General features: G+C 44.8%; 1 protein-coding gene across 1 annotated transcript; it reads left to right on the top strand.

Moving 5' to 3' along the window:
* The first annotated feature begins 14,375 nt into the window (after nt 1-14,375).
* Nucleotides 14,376-17,001, top strand: LOC122021772 (60S ribosomal protein L24). The gene is made up of 5 exons (XM_042579929.1): nt 14,376-14,471; nt 15,416-15,491; nt 15,763-15,864; nt 15,932-16,080; nt 16,681-17,001. The coding sequence occupies exons 1-5, from the start codon at nt 14,461-14,463 to the stop codon at nt 16,832-16,834; spliced, it is 492 nt and encodes a 163-aa protein (XP_042435863.1). The 5' UTR covers nt 14,376-14,460; the 3' UTR covers nt 16,835-17,001.
* The last annotated feature ends 342 nt before the right edge of the window (nt 17,002-17,343 follow it).

The following is a 17,343-nucleotide window of genomic DNA, read 5'->3' as shown; positions in this document are numbered from 1 at the left end:
GATCATATGTTGCACCGGGCCAATGAATATATCAACGTGGAGGAAGCGCAGGCAGCCAGGAAGAAAGAAACACCAACCGAACGGGCTCCTCCTGCCGAGCGGAGACCCTTGGCCGCTCATCAACCGCCAAGAGGACCGAGGGCTGAAGCAATCCGATCCCCCCATGCCAGATCACACGTACAAGAGGTAGCTGCCGCTCGGCCCAAGCCAAAGAAGAGATGGACCCCTATGTTCTGCTCCTTCCACCAGACGGATACGCACAACACGAGGGATTGTCGAAGTCTTCCCTTCGTGGCTAATCCCGTTCCCAGGAATGCCGAACGGCGGTCTCCTCCCATCGACAGGAGACAAAGGACCCATGAAGCCGACCGGACACGCACCGAGAGGCGACATCAACAGACGCCCGATCGGCATCGGTCTCCGAGACAGGAGAATCGACGGGCGTCCAGAGAACGGTCCCGACCGTCCGCTCGGGAAGAGGAGAATAGAAGCAATATTGCCCGAGGCGAGATCAACGTTATTGCTGGTGGGCCGACTGGAGGAGACTCCAACCGAGCCAGAAAGGCGGGCGTCCGGCAGCTACAGATCCACGCAGTTGGTTGTAGCCAAGAGCGGGCAAGTGGACCGGAAATCACTTTCGGGCCCGGAGACTTAGAAGGAGTAGAAGTGCCCCACGACGACGCTCTGCTCATCAAAGCGGTAATAGCAAATTACACTATTCATCGCATATTTGTTGACACAGGGAGCTCGGTCAACATTATATTCAAGAAGGCGTTCGATCAGCTGCAAATTGATCGAGCCGAGCTGCTGCCCATGATAACGCCGCTCTACGGGTTCACGGGTAACGAAGTGCAGCCGGTCGGACAAATACGGCTGGCTATCTCACTGGGAGAAGAGCCGCTCAGGAGGACGCGAACAGCAAACTTCGTGGTGGTGGACTCTCCCTCATCATATAACGTCATTTTGGGACGACCGGCGCTCAGCGAGTTCCGGGCGGTTGTCTCCACCTTCCACCAGAAGATCAAATTTCCCGTGGAGGATAGAGTAGGAGAAGTACGTGGAGATCAGCTAGCAGCTCGGCGGTGCTGTTCCGCTCGGAAGGCGCCCCGGATCGAGGTGCAAGCCATAACCGAGAAACCTCCTGCTTTAATTTATGATGAAAAGGAGGAAGTTCAGATCCATCCGACCCGATCGGAGAACACGACTTTTATTGCCTCTGATCTGGAGGAGGAGCAGAAGGAGGAGCTGATCCAATGCCTCCAACGAAATCATGATGTCTTCGTCTGGTCGACACATGAGTTGCCCGGAATTTCCCCAAGCATAGCGCAGCATGAGTTGCATGTCCGACCGGACGCTCGTCCAGTGAAGCAGAGGAAAAGGGATTTCAGTGCCGAGCAGAATGCAATCGTCCGGGCGGAAGTAGAGAAACTTCTGGAGGTCGGCCATATACGCGAAGTGCAGTTCCCGAGCTTGCTGGCTAATGTAGAATTAGTCTCCAAGCCGGGCGGCAAGTGGAGAGTCTGTATCGACTTTCGGGACTTAAACAAAGCATGCCCTAAAGATTTTTATCCCCTGCCCCGGATAGATCAGCTGGTGGATTCTACGGCCGGCTGCGAATTAATTTGTATGCTTGACGCCTACTAAGGCTATCATCAAGTGCCGCTCGCCCGGGAAGATCAAGAAAAAGTAAGCTTCGTAACGGCCGACGGCACATATTGCTACAATGTGATGCCGTTCGGATTGAAGAATGCCGGGGCCACCTATCAACGCTTGATGAGTAAAGTGTTCAAGGAGCAGATCTGGCGGAATCTGGAAGTTTATGTGGACGACATTCTTATCAAGTCCGCCCGAGCGGCCGATCTCTTCAAGGACATGGAAGAAACCTTCCGAACGCTTCGCAAATATGGAGTCAATCTAAATCCTCAAAAGTGCCTGTTCGGAACAAAAGGAGGGCGTTTCTTGGGATACATAGTGACCGAGCGGGGAATCGAAGCTAATCCCAGCAAGGTGAAAGCTCTGCAAGACATGCCGCCTCCAAGAAATACAAGGGAAGTGCAGCGGTTGACCGGTCGGATAACTGATTTGTTCATATTCATCTCCAAAACCGCCGACCGGAGCCTACCATTCTTCAAGATCCTGCGCAAGGCTACTAAGTTCCAGTGGGATGAAGAATGTGACCGAGCATTCGAAGAATTGAAGACATATCTTAATTCTCTGCCTATACTTGCCAAGCCGATCGGGGGTGAGTCACTTTATATTTATCTGTCGTCAACTGAGCATGCTGTAGGCTCAGCACTTGTGAGGGCGAGCGGCGAAGAGCAGCCGGTGTATTTTCTGAGCCATATTTTAAAAGATGTTGAATCTCGTTACACCGGGCTCGAGAAGTTGGCCTTTGCTTTAGTTCTAGCCGCTCGGCGTCTTCGACCATATTTCTTGGCTCACACCATCATTGTCCGGACGAATAGCCCGCTAGGAAGGGTGCTGTTGAATCCAGAAGCATCCGGACGGCTCATCAAATGGACGACAGAACTAAGTGAATTTGACATCCAATACCAGCCCCGCTCGGCGATCAAAGCGCAATCCTTGGCTGATTTCGTGACCGAAGTGCAAAAGCCAGAGCCGGAAGCTCTATGGAGAATATATGTGGATGGGTCTTCCACTCGGCTCGGAAGTGGGATTGGAATATTACTGCTCTCGCCTCAAGAAGAAAAGGTGCACTTATCCATCCGGCTGGATTATAAAGCTACCAACAATGAAGTAGAGTATGAGGCCCTCATAGCCGGATTACAGGCAGCACGGCATGTGGGAGCCGGTCAGGTGACACTTTATTCAGATTCACAGTTGCTTTGCCAACTTTAAGGCACCTTCAAATAGTTGAAGGCGTCTTTCAAAGCTAATTTCCGCAAGGTTCTTATCAAGAAGATTCCCCGAACGGAGAACCAGGTAGCCGATGAGTTGGCCAAACTAGCAAGTTCTATGACGCCGGTCATTATCCCGAAGCTAATGGAACAAGTATCTTTGGTGGCACATGTTGACCGGATGGAAGGCCTCAGATTTCCGGACGACTGGAGGACACCCATCATAGAGTTTTTGCGCTCGGGCACCACTTCTGCCGATCGGGAAGAAGCCCAGCTGCTCAGGAGGAGGGCCGGTCGGTTCACACTCATCGGCGATCAGCTCTACAAGAAGGCTTTCTCTCGCCCGCTGTTGAAGTGTGTGAGCTCGGAAGACTCGGCTTACATCCTCCAAGAGGTACATCAAGGATCGTGTGGAGGACATCCGGGCGGACGATCACTAGCCAAGCAGATTTTGCTAGCTGGATATTTTTGGCCAACCTTACAAATAGACGCCGCTCGGATAGTATCTACGTGCCTCTCATGCCAGAAGTATCACAACTTCTCGCACCGACCGGCAGAGGAGATGAAGACATCAGCCGTTTCATGTCCGTTCGATCAATGGGGAATGGATATTGTGGGTCCATTCCCGATGGCGACCGGGCAAAGGAAATTTTTGCTGGTGGCGGTCGATTATTTTTCCAAGTGGGTGGAGGCCGAGCCACTAGCCAGGATCACCAAGCAGATGGTCAAAAAATTCATCTGGCAACACATCATCTGTAGGTTCGGTATCCCTCGCCGGTTGGTTTCCGACAATGGGCGGCAATTCACAGGGAAGGTGCTAGAAGATTGGTGCAAAAGCTACGGCATCGAGCAACACTTCACGTCCGTGGCATACCCCCAAAGCAACGGTCAAGCCGAAGTAGCCAACCGGGAAATTCTCCGTATTCTACGCACTCGGCTCGACCACGTGGGGGGGAGTTGGCCGGATGAAGTGCCGGGCGTTTTATGGGCCATCCGGACGACTCCTAAGGAAGCAACGGGCGTCACACCTTTTCATCCAGTTGAAGTCGGCGTCGAGTCCGTCCGGGTCCAATTGTACGATGAAGGCAACGCCGATCGGAGGAACATGGAGCTGGATTTGATTGACGAGGAGCGAGCCAAGGCATCTGTTCGGCTGATGGCATACCGTCAACGAATGAAGCAAAACTACAACCGCCGCGTCATTCCAGGTCGGCGACCTTGTCTGGAAAAAAGTCAAACTGGTCGGCGACGTCGGCAAGCTTGAAGCTCCGTGGGCAGGTCCCTTCAAAATCACCGAAAAACTCCGCTCGGGTGCGTATTATTTGGAGGATGAAGACGGTCGGCAGTTGGATAGGCCGTGGAGCACGAACCACCTCCAGCCTTATCGGGCGGGATGAAAGGTGTACCAGTGTAAATCATCCTGTGTACTTTTTTCGACCGAATACTGGAAATGCAGAAATGAAGAATCAAGAGAACAAATATATGGCACCGTCACCGATGAACGAAGGCTCCGTGCCGTTCAGACGGAGGTATATTGGTCGAGCCAAGGTGCTCGACGAAGCAAATCCTGAGTCGTTCGGCCAGGAGTACGTTCTCCAAGCTGGGAGGAAAGGGTGTATGACCCGTGCTGTTCGGCCGGGCATAAAAATAGTTCAAGCACGAGATGAGTTATGAAGGCCAAGGTCGCTCGACCTGGTAAGGAGTTAGCCTTGAAGGCTGTCTAGCCCAGACGTTAAACCGTAGAGCCGCGCCGACCGGCTATAAATATCCGCGCCGACGAGCTCCGTCGTTAAATATCAAGAGACGAACCGGCGTCTATAAACCCTCCGAGCGGGAGACCGTCTAGCCCAGACGTTAAACCGTAGAGCCGCGCCGACCGGCTATAAATATCCGCGCCGACGAGCTCCGTCGTTAAATATCGAGAGACAAGCCGGCGTCTATAAACCCTCCGAGCGGGAGACCGACGAGCCCCGTCGTTAAACATCGAGAGCCGCGCCGACCGGCTATAAATATCCGCACCGACGAGCTCCGTCGTTAAACATCGAGAGCCGCGCCGACCGGCTATAAATATCCGTGCCGACGAGCTCCGTCGTTAAAGATCGAGAGACGAGCCGGCGTCTATAAACCCTCCGAGCGGGAGACCGACGAGCTTCGTCGTTAAACATCGAGAGTCGCGCCGACCGGCTATAAATATCCGCGTCGACGAGCTCCGTCGTTAAAGATCGAGAGACGAGCCGGCGTCTATAAACCCTCCGACCGGGAGACCGACGAGCTCCGTCGTTAAATATCGAGAGACAAGCCGGCGTCTATAAACCCCCCGAGCGGAAGATCGACGAGCCCCGTCGTTAAAAATCGAGAGCCGCGCCGACCGGCTATAAATATCCGCGCCGTCGAGCACCGACGTTAAATATCGAGAGACGAGCCGGCGTCTATAAATCCCCGAGCGGAAGACCGACGAGCTCCGTCGTTAAAAATCGAGAACCGCGCCGATTGTCTATAAACATCCGCGCAACGAGCATTCGCAAAAACTAAATTGTTTAAGTCCGATCGGTCGTCGGTTTGTTAATACTTCGCATTCACTGAATGCAAACAGTATAGCCAAGCGCTAAACGATTTCGAGGAAAACGAGTTAATTGATTAACCTGATCGGTTGTCTAGTGGGAGACACGTATAGCTTAACTAACTCTACAAATGAGCACCAAATAGACAGAAGAGGGCAATAAAGGACCGACAAAAATGGAAGCAAAGGAATACAATTAGGCCGAACGGCACGTACAAAAATTTTACATCCGCCGAGCGGATGAAATACAGTAAGTACTTGGAAGAACTCGCCTCACTCCGGGTCCTCAAAATTGAAAAAGGCATCCGAGATATCGTCAATCATGGCCGCCAGGTCGGAGGCGGGAATGTGCATTCCCGTAGGAAGGTGGCCACCCTTCTTCAAGTACGCCACGGTGACCTTGACCGCCTCGGCGAAGGTTGATGAGACGTTGCCGCCGAATTTTGCGCCGAATCGTTCCGAGCGGAGGTAGTCCTGGCACGCTGCTACTAGGCGGCTCGGCTCTCCCTCCTTATATTTTCTGAGTACCGCCCGGGAAGCAGTTAAGGAATCTTGGACTGCCTTCAAGTCCATTTCAGCCTTTGTGCGTTCTGCCGAACGGTCTTCCCGTTCGGCGTTCAGCTGGGCCTCCAGATCCTTGGATCGCTGATCTAGCGCACGGACATCTACTTTCATCTTGTCCAGATCAGCTATCGCTCGCTTCTTCCAAGCAGTAGAGCGTTTGGCATCCGCTTCGCGCTTCTTGATTTGGCCCTCTAGCCGAGCCACCTCTGTAGACAGGTCGGCGGCCTTCTTCTGTTCGGCCTCGCGGGCTTGTTTCTCCCGCTCGGCCGATGGACCCCCCGACACTTGGAGTTTCTCTAGGAGATCCTCCAGCTCGGCTAGCCGATGGCTAGTGGCGATTTGCTCAGCCCAGCGCTGTAAGGAAAATAATAAAATGAGGAACCGGACAGTAGCATGGCACAGAAAGAAAAATGAATTCACCTGAGTGGCCTGCTGCATGTTGTTATCGCCGAGCTGCTTAGGCGTCATGAGGGCCACTTGAATCTGGGCATCCTCGAAGAGCTTGGCGAGCGGACCCGTCAGGGTTATTTCATGTACGGGGCTTGATGGCCGATCGACGGACAGCAAATATTCTTCCAATGGAAATCGGAGGGTAGTCTTGATGGTCGGGTGGCCGGACGGCGTTTCCTCGGCCGCACTCGCCTTGCCCGAGGACTCCCCTATGGTAGAGGTTTCGCCCAACCGTCGTAAGCGACGGCGAGTTCGTGGAGGAGAACCAGAGGGCTGTGCGGTGGGCGAGGCCACTGGAGTCCCTATCTGCGACGGCGTGCGATCTGGCGAAGCTACCCCGATCGGCGCATGTGGTCCACCCTCTGTTGGAATGTATACTGAAAGCCTAAGCTTTGTAAACATTTATTATGAATAAAGAATCACATTTGGTCTAATTATCTACATTTGTTTGTAGTTGTTCATTTAATTTATATTGTAGATAACATAGTATGTGGTGTCACATATAGAAGATGATGTTATCAGTACCTTATAAATTATAAACAGTAGCTCACGACCAAAATGGAAAAGGAACAAACCATTAGAAGGTCGTAGTGTAATTAGATATTAGTTTATCTTGACTATATAATTACACTAGTACACTCAGAGTGTATTGAGTAGGACCATTTGAGGTCGTTTCTTTTATACTGACTTTATAAAGGAACAAAGACCTCAGTTATTATGGAAGTGTGTGCTCTTAATCCTAATATAATAACAAGCACATATATTTGATATTTATTTCTTTAATTTATCAATGGGTGAGATTTAGTTCGTTGAATCAATAAACCCGATAAGTTGGGAAATGGTATTACTTATAGTGTGTGTTGTTGATTATAGAAGGAAACTGTGTCCTAGAGATACTAGGTTGATAATGTCCTCAAGAGGAGCTCATAAAGATTGTCATGTTAAACCCTGCAGGTGGACTTAGTCCGACATGACAATAAGGTTGAGTGGTACTACTCTTGGACTTAGATATTAATTAAATGAGTTGTCAGTAACTCACTTAATTAGTGGACATTCGATATCTTAAACACAGGGAGACTAACACACATAATAAGAAGGAGCCCAAAAATGTAATTTGGGATTGGTGCGGTAGTTCAATGATAGTTCTCTAGTGGAATGAATTATCATTGATAAAATTAAGTTGTGTGTTCGGGGCGAACACGGGATGCTTAATTTTATCGGGAGACCAAAATCAATTCCTCCTCTCGGTCCCTATCGTAGCCTCTTATTTATAGAGTTCTATACCCACCTATACCCACCTTCTATACCCACCAATAAGGGGCCGGCCAAGCTAGCTTGGGAACCAAGCTAGGGCCGGCCTAGGTATATTATTGGGTGGCCGGCCCTAGCTTGAACCCAAGCTAGTAGGGCCGGCCAAATAAAATTAAAAAGAAATTTAATTTTAATTTTTATTATTATGTGGAAGATATATTTTAAAGAGAATTAAAATTAAAATATCTCTCTTGTAAAAGATCTACAAAAGATTAAAGAAAGAGATTAGATCTCTTTCCTTATTTGTAGATTGGAGAGATGTTTTATTTTTTCTTTAAAAATTATTCACATGTTGATAAAATTAAAATTATAGAAATTTCCTTTTATCAACCATGAAGAGATTTTAAAGAGAAATTTTATTTTTTAAAAATTTCCGGAAACAAATTAGAAAGTTTTAATTGTTGATTAAAACTTGTCCTCTTTTGTTTCCAATGATGTGGCCGGCCATCTCAAGTTAATTGGGAAATTTTGTTTTATTTTTCTCAATTAATTCATGTCAAGAAAAATTAAGGAAATTTTATTGTAATTAAATTTCCTAATTTGCCTAGGCCAAGGAATATAAAAGAAGGGGTAGGGGTGCCTTCATGAGACACAACCTCTATTATTTTCTCTCCCTCTTTTCCTTGGTATTGTGGCCGGCCATCCTCTCTTCTCTTCTTCCTCTTTGTGGTGGCCGAACCTCTCTCCCTTCCTTGGAGCTCTTGTGGTGGCCGGATATTACTCGGAGAAGAAGAAGAAGAAGGAGAGAAAGCTAGCATCTCTTGGAGCTTGGTTAGTATTTTGATTTTCTTCCTTGGTGAAGCTTCCTCTTTGTTGGCCGAACCTAGCTAGGAGGAGAAGAAGGTGATTGGTGGTTTCTCGTCTCGGAAGATCGTTGCCCACACAACGTCCGAGGTTAGAAGAGGAATACGGTAGAAGATCAAGAGGTTTTTCTACAAGGTATAACTAGTAATTTTTATTTCCGCATCATGCTAGTTATTTATGGAAATAATACCAAATACAAGAGGCTTACGTTCTAGTATTTCGAATATGTTTTTTCGAAGTTGTGTTCTTTTGTTTCTTTCTTTTCCTTGTGATTTGATTGTTCTCTTTGGTTAACCTAAAGTTATTTTAGGAAATTAAATATTAGTTTTCTATTAAAGGTTTTGTCTAGTCGGTGGTGGTTGCTCCCATATCCAAGAAGGCCATGTGCCTCGCCACGTCAGTACTGGGAACCTTTTATGGAAATTAATATTTAATGGAATTAGTAACTTAAGGAGACTTGGGTCGAACGTGTTAAGTTCCGCAGGAGATCCAAGTCAAAACCTAAAAGAACAAATAGGTTAAGTTTTGGATCAAACGTGTTAAGTTCCGCAGGCGATCCAAAATTTAATTTAAAAGAACACATGGTAGCTAGGAAAAGGTTCAGACCTTTGTACAAAATTTTTGTACAGTGGAACCTATAGGTTTTCCGAGTAGCAACCAACACCCTCTTGGGTCGGCGGAAGGCTGGAGTCTCTTTGACGTTTTCGCCGAACTTCCAGTGGGGGATCCCCGACCTGGGGGACCCCCAGCTCGGCTGGGGCAGAGGAAACAGGGTCCGCCTCAACTTCCGTTGAAGCGGATGGGGTAACTTCTGTTTCAGGGGCGGACTGCGTCCCCCCCTCTCCGGTAGCTCCACTCGGCGAGTTCTTTTTTAGTCGCCGCCTCAATTTCCACGGCCTTCAACTTCAGATGATCGGTGGCCTTGGAGCGCCACATGACTTCAGCTGCAATGGAAGAAATTAAAATCAGTTAGACAAAAAAGGTGAAGAGAGTAAAAAGTCCTTACTCATGCGGTAGGGGAGATTAGCCCGAACGGGAGATAATCCGAAAATGTATAACACCCCCTTGAGAAGCAACTGGTCGATTTTGTACCGCTGACAAGACAACCAGTTCGCCGCATGAAGGTAGGCCGGATTGCTTCTGAATTTGCCGAGCTCCAGCTGGGTCGGCACAGCGGTCTGCCATTTGGTTCTGAATGTTGGCCGCTCGGGAAGTCGGATATAGAAGAAAAACTCCTTCCAGTGCTTGTTGGAAGTCGACATATTATCAAAAAATTTAAAGCCTATTCTACTTTGGAAAATGAAAGTGCCTAGCTCGGATTGTTTGGGGTAGAAGAAGAAGTGGAATATTTTGGGGTCAAGTGGGATACTGTGCAGCTTAAAGAGGACAACCATCCCGCTCAGCAACCTAAAGGAGTTCGGCACAAGTTGGCCGAGCGGGATGCGGAAATAATTACAAACCTCCAAAATAAAGGGATGGGTAGGAAATCTAAGGCCGCCCTGAAATTGGTCCAGAAAAAAGCAAATGGTACCGATCGGCGGGTTATGGGGCCGATCGGCCGGGTCGGCTATAATTATTTCATGGTCATCAGGGATCCCATACGTCCGAACAAGACGCCGAGCACCCTCTTCATCAAACCGACTCTCCATGGTCATATACCAAGGGCCATGAACATCCACAGTGGGTACGGAAGTACTTGCCATGACTGAAGTATCAAGAAAAAGAAAGAAGGAAGCCGAAGGAAACTCGGAAACGGAGGACAGACAAGAGTTCGCAAGCAGGGGAACGAAAGGAGTTCCACGCGAAAAGGAAAGGCCGAACGAAAGGAAGGGAGAAGCTTACTGAGGAAAGGTGAACGGAGAAGATCACCAGAAAGCCGAAAACCACCAAGAGGCGAAAGCTAGGACAACCGGAATGAAGCAGCCGCGGGCACCTTCGACGGAGGACGAGCGATGAAACAGAGAAATGCGGCGTAAGGGTGGAGACGAAGGCTTTATGCGAACGAGGCTGATCGACCTCGTCCGTCGGATGCAAGTCACGAGAGACGAGGTTATCATCTAACCGTCCATTTCAAAGTAATCGCGTCCCATCATACGGATCATCACCGCCACGCGAGAAGAGCCACGTGGCACTCTGTCACCAGGCGCAATTAATGCGCCCATGCCGCGCATGCTTCGACTTAATGGAAAAGATTTGTGCGATTTTCGAGAAGATTTAGACAAGCAAACATCCACGCTGGAGGCCCAGACATTCAGAACGAAGAGCCGAGCGGGTGATGAGTTATGAGGGCCGAACGGCTCTAGGTATATCATAAGCGGCGGTAAGATGACGACCGCCCGTTCGGACACATAGTCCAGTCAGTCGGACTCACTGCCTCCTTCGACTAGACTTGAAGAGGAGGCAAGTGATCCGGTAGTAAGAATGGGGGACCCCATTTAGCAGAGTCAACGCCGCGAGGAGGGCCAAAGGCCTTGGCCGAGCGGATAAGGAGGGCGACGACCAGCTGAGGCTTCCGAGCGGAAGCAATATACCCCGCCGGAGGCGGGGTTCCGACGCTCATGATGAACAGTAGGAAAGGCCGAGCAGAGGGCCTTCTTGGCCGAAGGAATAAAACATCAACGCTGCGAACAGTCCAGAGCACATGACCCGGAAGCTCCCGCGCGGATCAGAACATCCGATCGGCCGGACGCGAGGAAACGGCCGACCGGTCGGACGATTGACGGGGAGTAAGAAAAGGCAAGGATAGGAACATCTTCTGACAGCAGATGATATGCAGGATCCTAAGACATGGGCTCACTGTCCCATCAAGGACATGGGCTCACTGTCCCATCAAAGACAGGCTCACTGTCCCATCAAGGACATGGGCTCATTGTCCCATCAAAGACATGCTCACTGTCCCATCAAAGACGTGCTCGTACTGTAGCAGTAAGGAGTCAGGCAAGCTCCTCTGACAAGCCCATACTGGGTATGGGTTGAGGACACGTGTGTGTGCCTCGGTATATGTACATCAGCCTCCTCAGAAGTCTATATAAGGCCTCCACTTCTTCAACCGGAGATACACGAGTCTTCATCTTTGAGCCACTTCCTTCATCTATTCCCTCGTCTGACTTGAGCGTCGGAGGGCCGTCGCCGGGACACCCCTCCCGGCTCGGTTTTGTTGCAGGTTCGCCGGAGCACTCGAGGATTCACCAGGGAGCGCCACGTTCCCAGCGTTCGTTGACCCCTGGTTCGGACAGGATCACCATGTATTGTGATAGTGAAGATAGTATGCTTAGAGCATTGAACAAAGTGTACAATGGAAAATCTAGACATATTAGTTTGAGACATGCATTTATTAGAGAAATGCTTAATAATGATGTTGTCTCTATTGTGTTTGTTAGAACACATAAGAATTTAGCGGATCTGTTTACCAAACCTCTAGAAAGAGATTTGGTGAGTTTGACAACATCCATAATAGGATTGAACCCCCTAATCTAAAGTTATTTAATGATGAGAACCCAACCTCCTTCTAGTACATCCTAGATTGAGAGGTTTAAAGGGTAAAAATAAGTTATTAAATGATTGTGAGCACCTAGTCCGTGTATACCATTCTAAGTTCAAGGTGCATATTTTGTTACTCTTAAGTGAGTAGGTTGAATTTAGGTTCTTAATGGAATTATATCATAAGTGTTTTATTAGGTTAATTAATAAGACTTAGAGATAATATCCACCTATATAATTATAAGAAGTGGTGTCGCTTTTAATAAACTTATGGGGTAAAGTTTTGTAAATGATTATGAAACTAGGATCAGCACATAGCCAGTAAATGTGCTTAAAAGTGTGTGAATAAGAGAATGTGTTTGATGGTTCATATGTGTGATAAGTTTATGGCATGGTTGAATATTAGTTTAAGCAATGAGCCACCAATCATTTGCCATGGACTCGTGACTTATTTACCTTATAAGAGAGTTTAAGATGAAAGTCACTTTCTTTTATGTATGATATCAGTAAGTGTTAGTTTGGAGTTACATTGCAAACTAAGTGGGAGAATGTTGAGGTTTAGTTTGCATTTTGAAAAGTTGCATCCTTTTATGATCAACGATTTTCATTGTAAACAATGTTTAACATATGAACAATTGTATCCCTTTGTAACCAATGGTTGTATTGCGAATGGTTGTGTTTTTTTATGAACCAGCATGACTAATGAATGATTGTATCCTTTCATGGCTAATTGTAAGAACTCTATAAATAAGTGTTCTTGATCATGTTAAACTAATTACAATCATTCTCTATTCTTGTGTAAACAACCAAAGAACTTGTTATTTTATTGTTTGAGAATCTATTGTAACCTAGAAGAGATTGCCTATTATAACCCGGTCTAGCAAAATAGTAGGGGCAATAAACTCTTTAAGAAAAATAATTATACGCTTTAGATTATCTCGAGTTCAGCATTTCGACTTCAGGTCTCAGCCTTGATCTTTGCCAAAGCCTCTCAGAAGGACTTTTCTACTACACACGTTGGCCTAAGGATTGAGATGGAAAAATAAATTTTAAAATTGGATTATAACATATGGATTTATGATTATATATATTTTAAAGTGAAAGTTAAAATAAAAAATTAGAAATTTTATTAAAATTTTAAAAATATTTAGTTTTGAAATGATCAAATTCAATGGTATGAATTTATAAATTTTTCTATATATTTTATTATATTTATATTTTTTTAATGGGTTGATCATATAACTGTAACTCATATTGAGTTAGGTTAGAGATTTCTTGCCCATCTCATCAGATGATGGATTTTTGACGGATTAGTTTATCCTATCTCACCATGGACCGATTTATTTGACAATTCTGGTTGTATAAGGGTGAGGGGTGAATGGACTGACTTGGACTACTAATCATTCTTGCCCATTAATATGATTTTATAGAAAGTGATGTGATAATTAATTATTAATAGACTAAAAACGGGAGAAAATCTCTTAACTAACTCCTATTTTCTTACAATTTTAGTTGATATCTACAATCTAATCAAACAAGTTTGTTCTTACATAATTGCTTAAAATTAGCTTCTTCCTTTCTCTTTTAGCCTTTTCTAACACTATAAAAGCAGCACTTGTGCATCCTCTTTACAATCACACAAGATTCATTACTTTTCTTTCCGATAGATTATCCTAAAGACATACATTTTCATTATATTTACAATGGAACCTCTTTCGATATTGACACTCACCGGCGGAGTCCTTGGACAGATTGCTCTCATTTTCTTTCGCTTCCAATCTGCTGCTGATTTTGCTCAAAGGCTTACAGACTGCCTTCGCAATCCTCGCCCACCTCCTCCTAAAGCTGTTACTGCTCAAGAGATTGGAGAAGCCATTGAAGAACTATTGCATCATCATTAGACATCCAAACTTGTATTGTCTGAGATTAATTATGTAAACTAATTTAATGATTCTATTATGTCACTTTATGATTCCATTTAACATGATTTGCAATATTATCTTAAGTTATCTTACTTGAATATGCACTATTATAAATATATAAAAAAATGTTAAATTATAAGACACTAATTAAAAAAAAAGACTAGATAGATTCTTCAAAATTCTTTACAAATTTTACTAATTAGATATATATTAGTTCGAGCAAATAGCTTTACTCTTAAACATCTACTTATTATCATAACCCCTCTTAAATAAAAAAATCTTTTAATTTATATTTGTTAGGGAAATTAATAGAAAATACTCTAAAATCCTTTTTTTAATCATTAGATTGGGCCGGCAAGCGGTCCAACGGCCCAAGGTCCACAATGGCATTCTAGTAAATTTAGCACAGAGGCGCTAAAACTCTCTACTCGGCTTGGTCCTAAGTTTACTATAAATGGGTCTCATTAGGGTTTCCGTCCTGTGAGCGGGGGGTAGCAGAGCCGCGGCAGCCATGGTTCTTAAGTACGATTCTTTCTTCTCTTACTCTTTTCGATTCCAGTATACGGGTTCTATTTTTTCTGAGCTAGCGTGATCTGGTTTATGGGGGTCGTCAAAAGTATTGCTTTTTGATTCGTTTCGGAAGGCTTTTATTAGATCTTTGAGATGCAACCTTTTTTTTGGTAGCATTTGAGCTCTTGTTGGTTGATTTGATTAATATAAGAAGCGTTAGCATTGCATTATCTAGCTTTTCATTGTTGTAGCGGCATTTCGAGTATAAAAAAATTCTAGAGTCTCTGACTTGCATGTAAGCGTGAGGAAATGGACGACGCTCTAACACGAAAGGATAGCACTTCCCTCGTAATTCGTGATGTTTGAACAAAATGTATTATTCTGATGACAAGGAAGAGTTCATGAAAGTTTAAAACTTCTTCCTTTGACTGTTTTTACATTTTAGTTGCGTTGATAGTAGGAATGTGAGGCAGATACTTTTATGTTGAAACATGTATTAGAGTTATGAATTGCTATATCATGTTAGTTTTCTTCTGGATCCCGATGGAAGATGCATAGTGCTTGAATTATAAGCAAAGAAACAGTAAATTATCTGATCGAAAAAGAATGAAATAGAAGAACAATTTTTGCACGGATAAGAGAAAATATGTTCCTCTTATTTTCTGCTCATGGTACTTCTGTTCATTTAGGCCCTTGTAATTTTCCAGAATTGAGGTACTTTAAGATTTTCAATTCCTCAACTCTTTCAAAAGGTACTTGGAAAAAATTGTTATGTTAGAGAAGGATTACTCATTAGTTTTAGTGATCTAATTGCACCTTACAACAGATGATATCTAGCATTTTTGACTGTGTTTATGTTTCTTGTTTGTGCCTTCATAAGATGTAGCATCTGGTTGTTCCTATTATGTGAAACTTGCTGACATACTCATGGTTTTTTCTCTCTGATTTATGCATAGAACTGAGCTCTGCCGCTTCAGTGGTGCCAAGATATATCCTGGAAAGGGTATTCGTTTTGTGCGTTCAGATTCTCAGGTGAACCACTTGTATCATTATAACGTAGTTGTTCATCATCATCCATGCGACATAATATAAGTCACTGCTGCAACATTCTAAATGGATAAATCTTCATTTGATTATCAACTTCCTTGCCTAACAATTAGGCTGGGTTTATTGCCTGAATCCAGTATGAAAAAAATCCTACTGCTTAAGTATGGCTGTGAATGCTGAATTTAAAATTACTAATTAGCTCCCATGTGAAGGATACTGAAATTGTTTTCCAACGTTTATCTACTTGTTACTGCAGGTCTTTCTTTTTTCCAATTCAAAATGCAAGAGGTACTTTCACAACCGACTTAAGCCTGCAAAGCTCTGCTGGACAGCAATGTACCGAAAGCAGCATAAGAAGGTGATTTAGTATATTTTATGTTTGTATGATGCTCTAAAGCAGCTGATCACTTATTTCTACGTTTTAGGATATTCATGCTGAAGCTGTGAAGAAGAAGCGCCGGACCACAAAAAAGCCTTATTCTAGGTCTATTGTTGGTGCTACTCTAGAGGTAATTCAGAAGAAGAGGTCTGAGAAGCCAGAGGTACGAAATGCTGCAAGGGAAGCTGCATTGCGGTATGCAGACCTTGTTACTATCTTCTTCTACTAGGTTCTTGTTGGTTGTTCGTTTCTTACTGTCAGAATTCTTAATTACACTTTTTCAATTGATGTTTATGTTATAGTAGCTTTTTTAAATTTTATGCATACTTGCAGAGGCCTAAACTAGTTTTGCCTAAACTAGTACTGTTTTCATAGTTACTGACATAACCTTTCCTGGATACCCTAAAAATAAGTGAATTGGCATACTGTTACTAAGGAATGCACTCGAACAAGTTTGAACTTGGTAATTCAGCGTCATTTTGACAACTATGATTTAAAGTCAATTAGCTAGTTATTAAAAGCATTATATATGTAGAAATCAGAGACTGCATGTTAAGATTTTACAGTTCATATTTTAGCCCAAAATTTTACTAAAAACTAGGCACTGTCCTATTTTGCCATTTGAAATATAAGAACTTTTTTGTTCCATGTTAGAGTTTAAACTGTATGAATGCACTATAATTAGCAAACTAATGAAATATTTTTGGATAAATCTTTGATCGGTATGAACTTTCAAAGGTTTGTTCTTTTATGCAACTGTTAAAACAATATGCTGTGTATGTGATAATTTTGCAGCGAAATCAAAGAGCGAATCAAGAAAACTAAAGATGAGAAGAACGCAAAGAAGGTTGAATTGGCTGCAAAGACACAGAAGACGCAGACAAGAAGTGCACCAAGAGGTCAAGCTTCGAAAGGACCTAAGCTCGGAGGTGGTGGAGGAAAACGTTGATTCCTACTCGGTTATCGAACTGTCCACCGTGCTTCCAATTTAGTTTAACAGATCTTGTCAGTGCAACATTATTGCATATTTTTTTTTCACTATTAAGCGTGCTAATTGACCTTAAAAGTTTGATTTTTGGATTGGTCGTATTCAAGGCTTGAAGTTTCAAAGTTCAATCTGTTAGACAATCTTCCAACTTGCCGGAAATTACAGGATAGTCTCTTGAGCACCAGTCGCACCTTTCTCCCAACCGCCTCTCGTGCACCGCCCTTTTCTTCTACCTGTGAGTCTAACAACTGGTCGCAAGCTCATGGCATGCTCGCAAGCTTCCTTACTGTTTGGTGTTGAGCGCATGAACTGCCAACAAGCCCTGCCTATTGTTACTTGTTAGGCTGCGGCTCACGGCCGGTGAGCTTGTGGACTTGGCCGTTGACTGCGTAGCTGGACTTGTAACCCTGCTAAATAACATTAAATATTTATTTTAAATATTTGTGAAGATTCAAAATAATACTAAATAT

Source organism: Zingiber officinale, chromosome 9A, assembly GCF_018446385.1.
Source record: "Zingiber officinale cultivar Zhangliang chromosome 9A, Zo_v1.1, whole genome shotgun sequence".
Classification (NCBI taxonomy): Eukaryota; Viridiplantae; Streptophyta; class Magnoliopsida; order Zingiberales; family Zingiberaceae; genus Zingiber; species Zingiber officinale.
The sequence above is the reverse complement of the archived record's forward strand: the minus strand, read 5'-3'. Positions and strand labels throughout refer to the sequence as shown.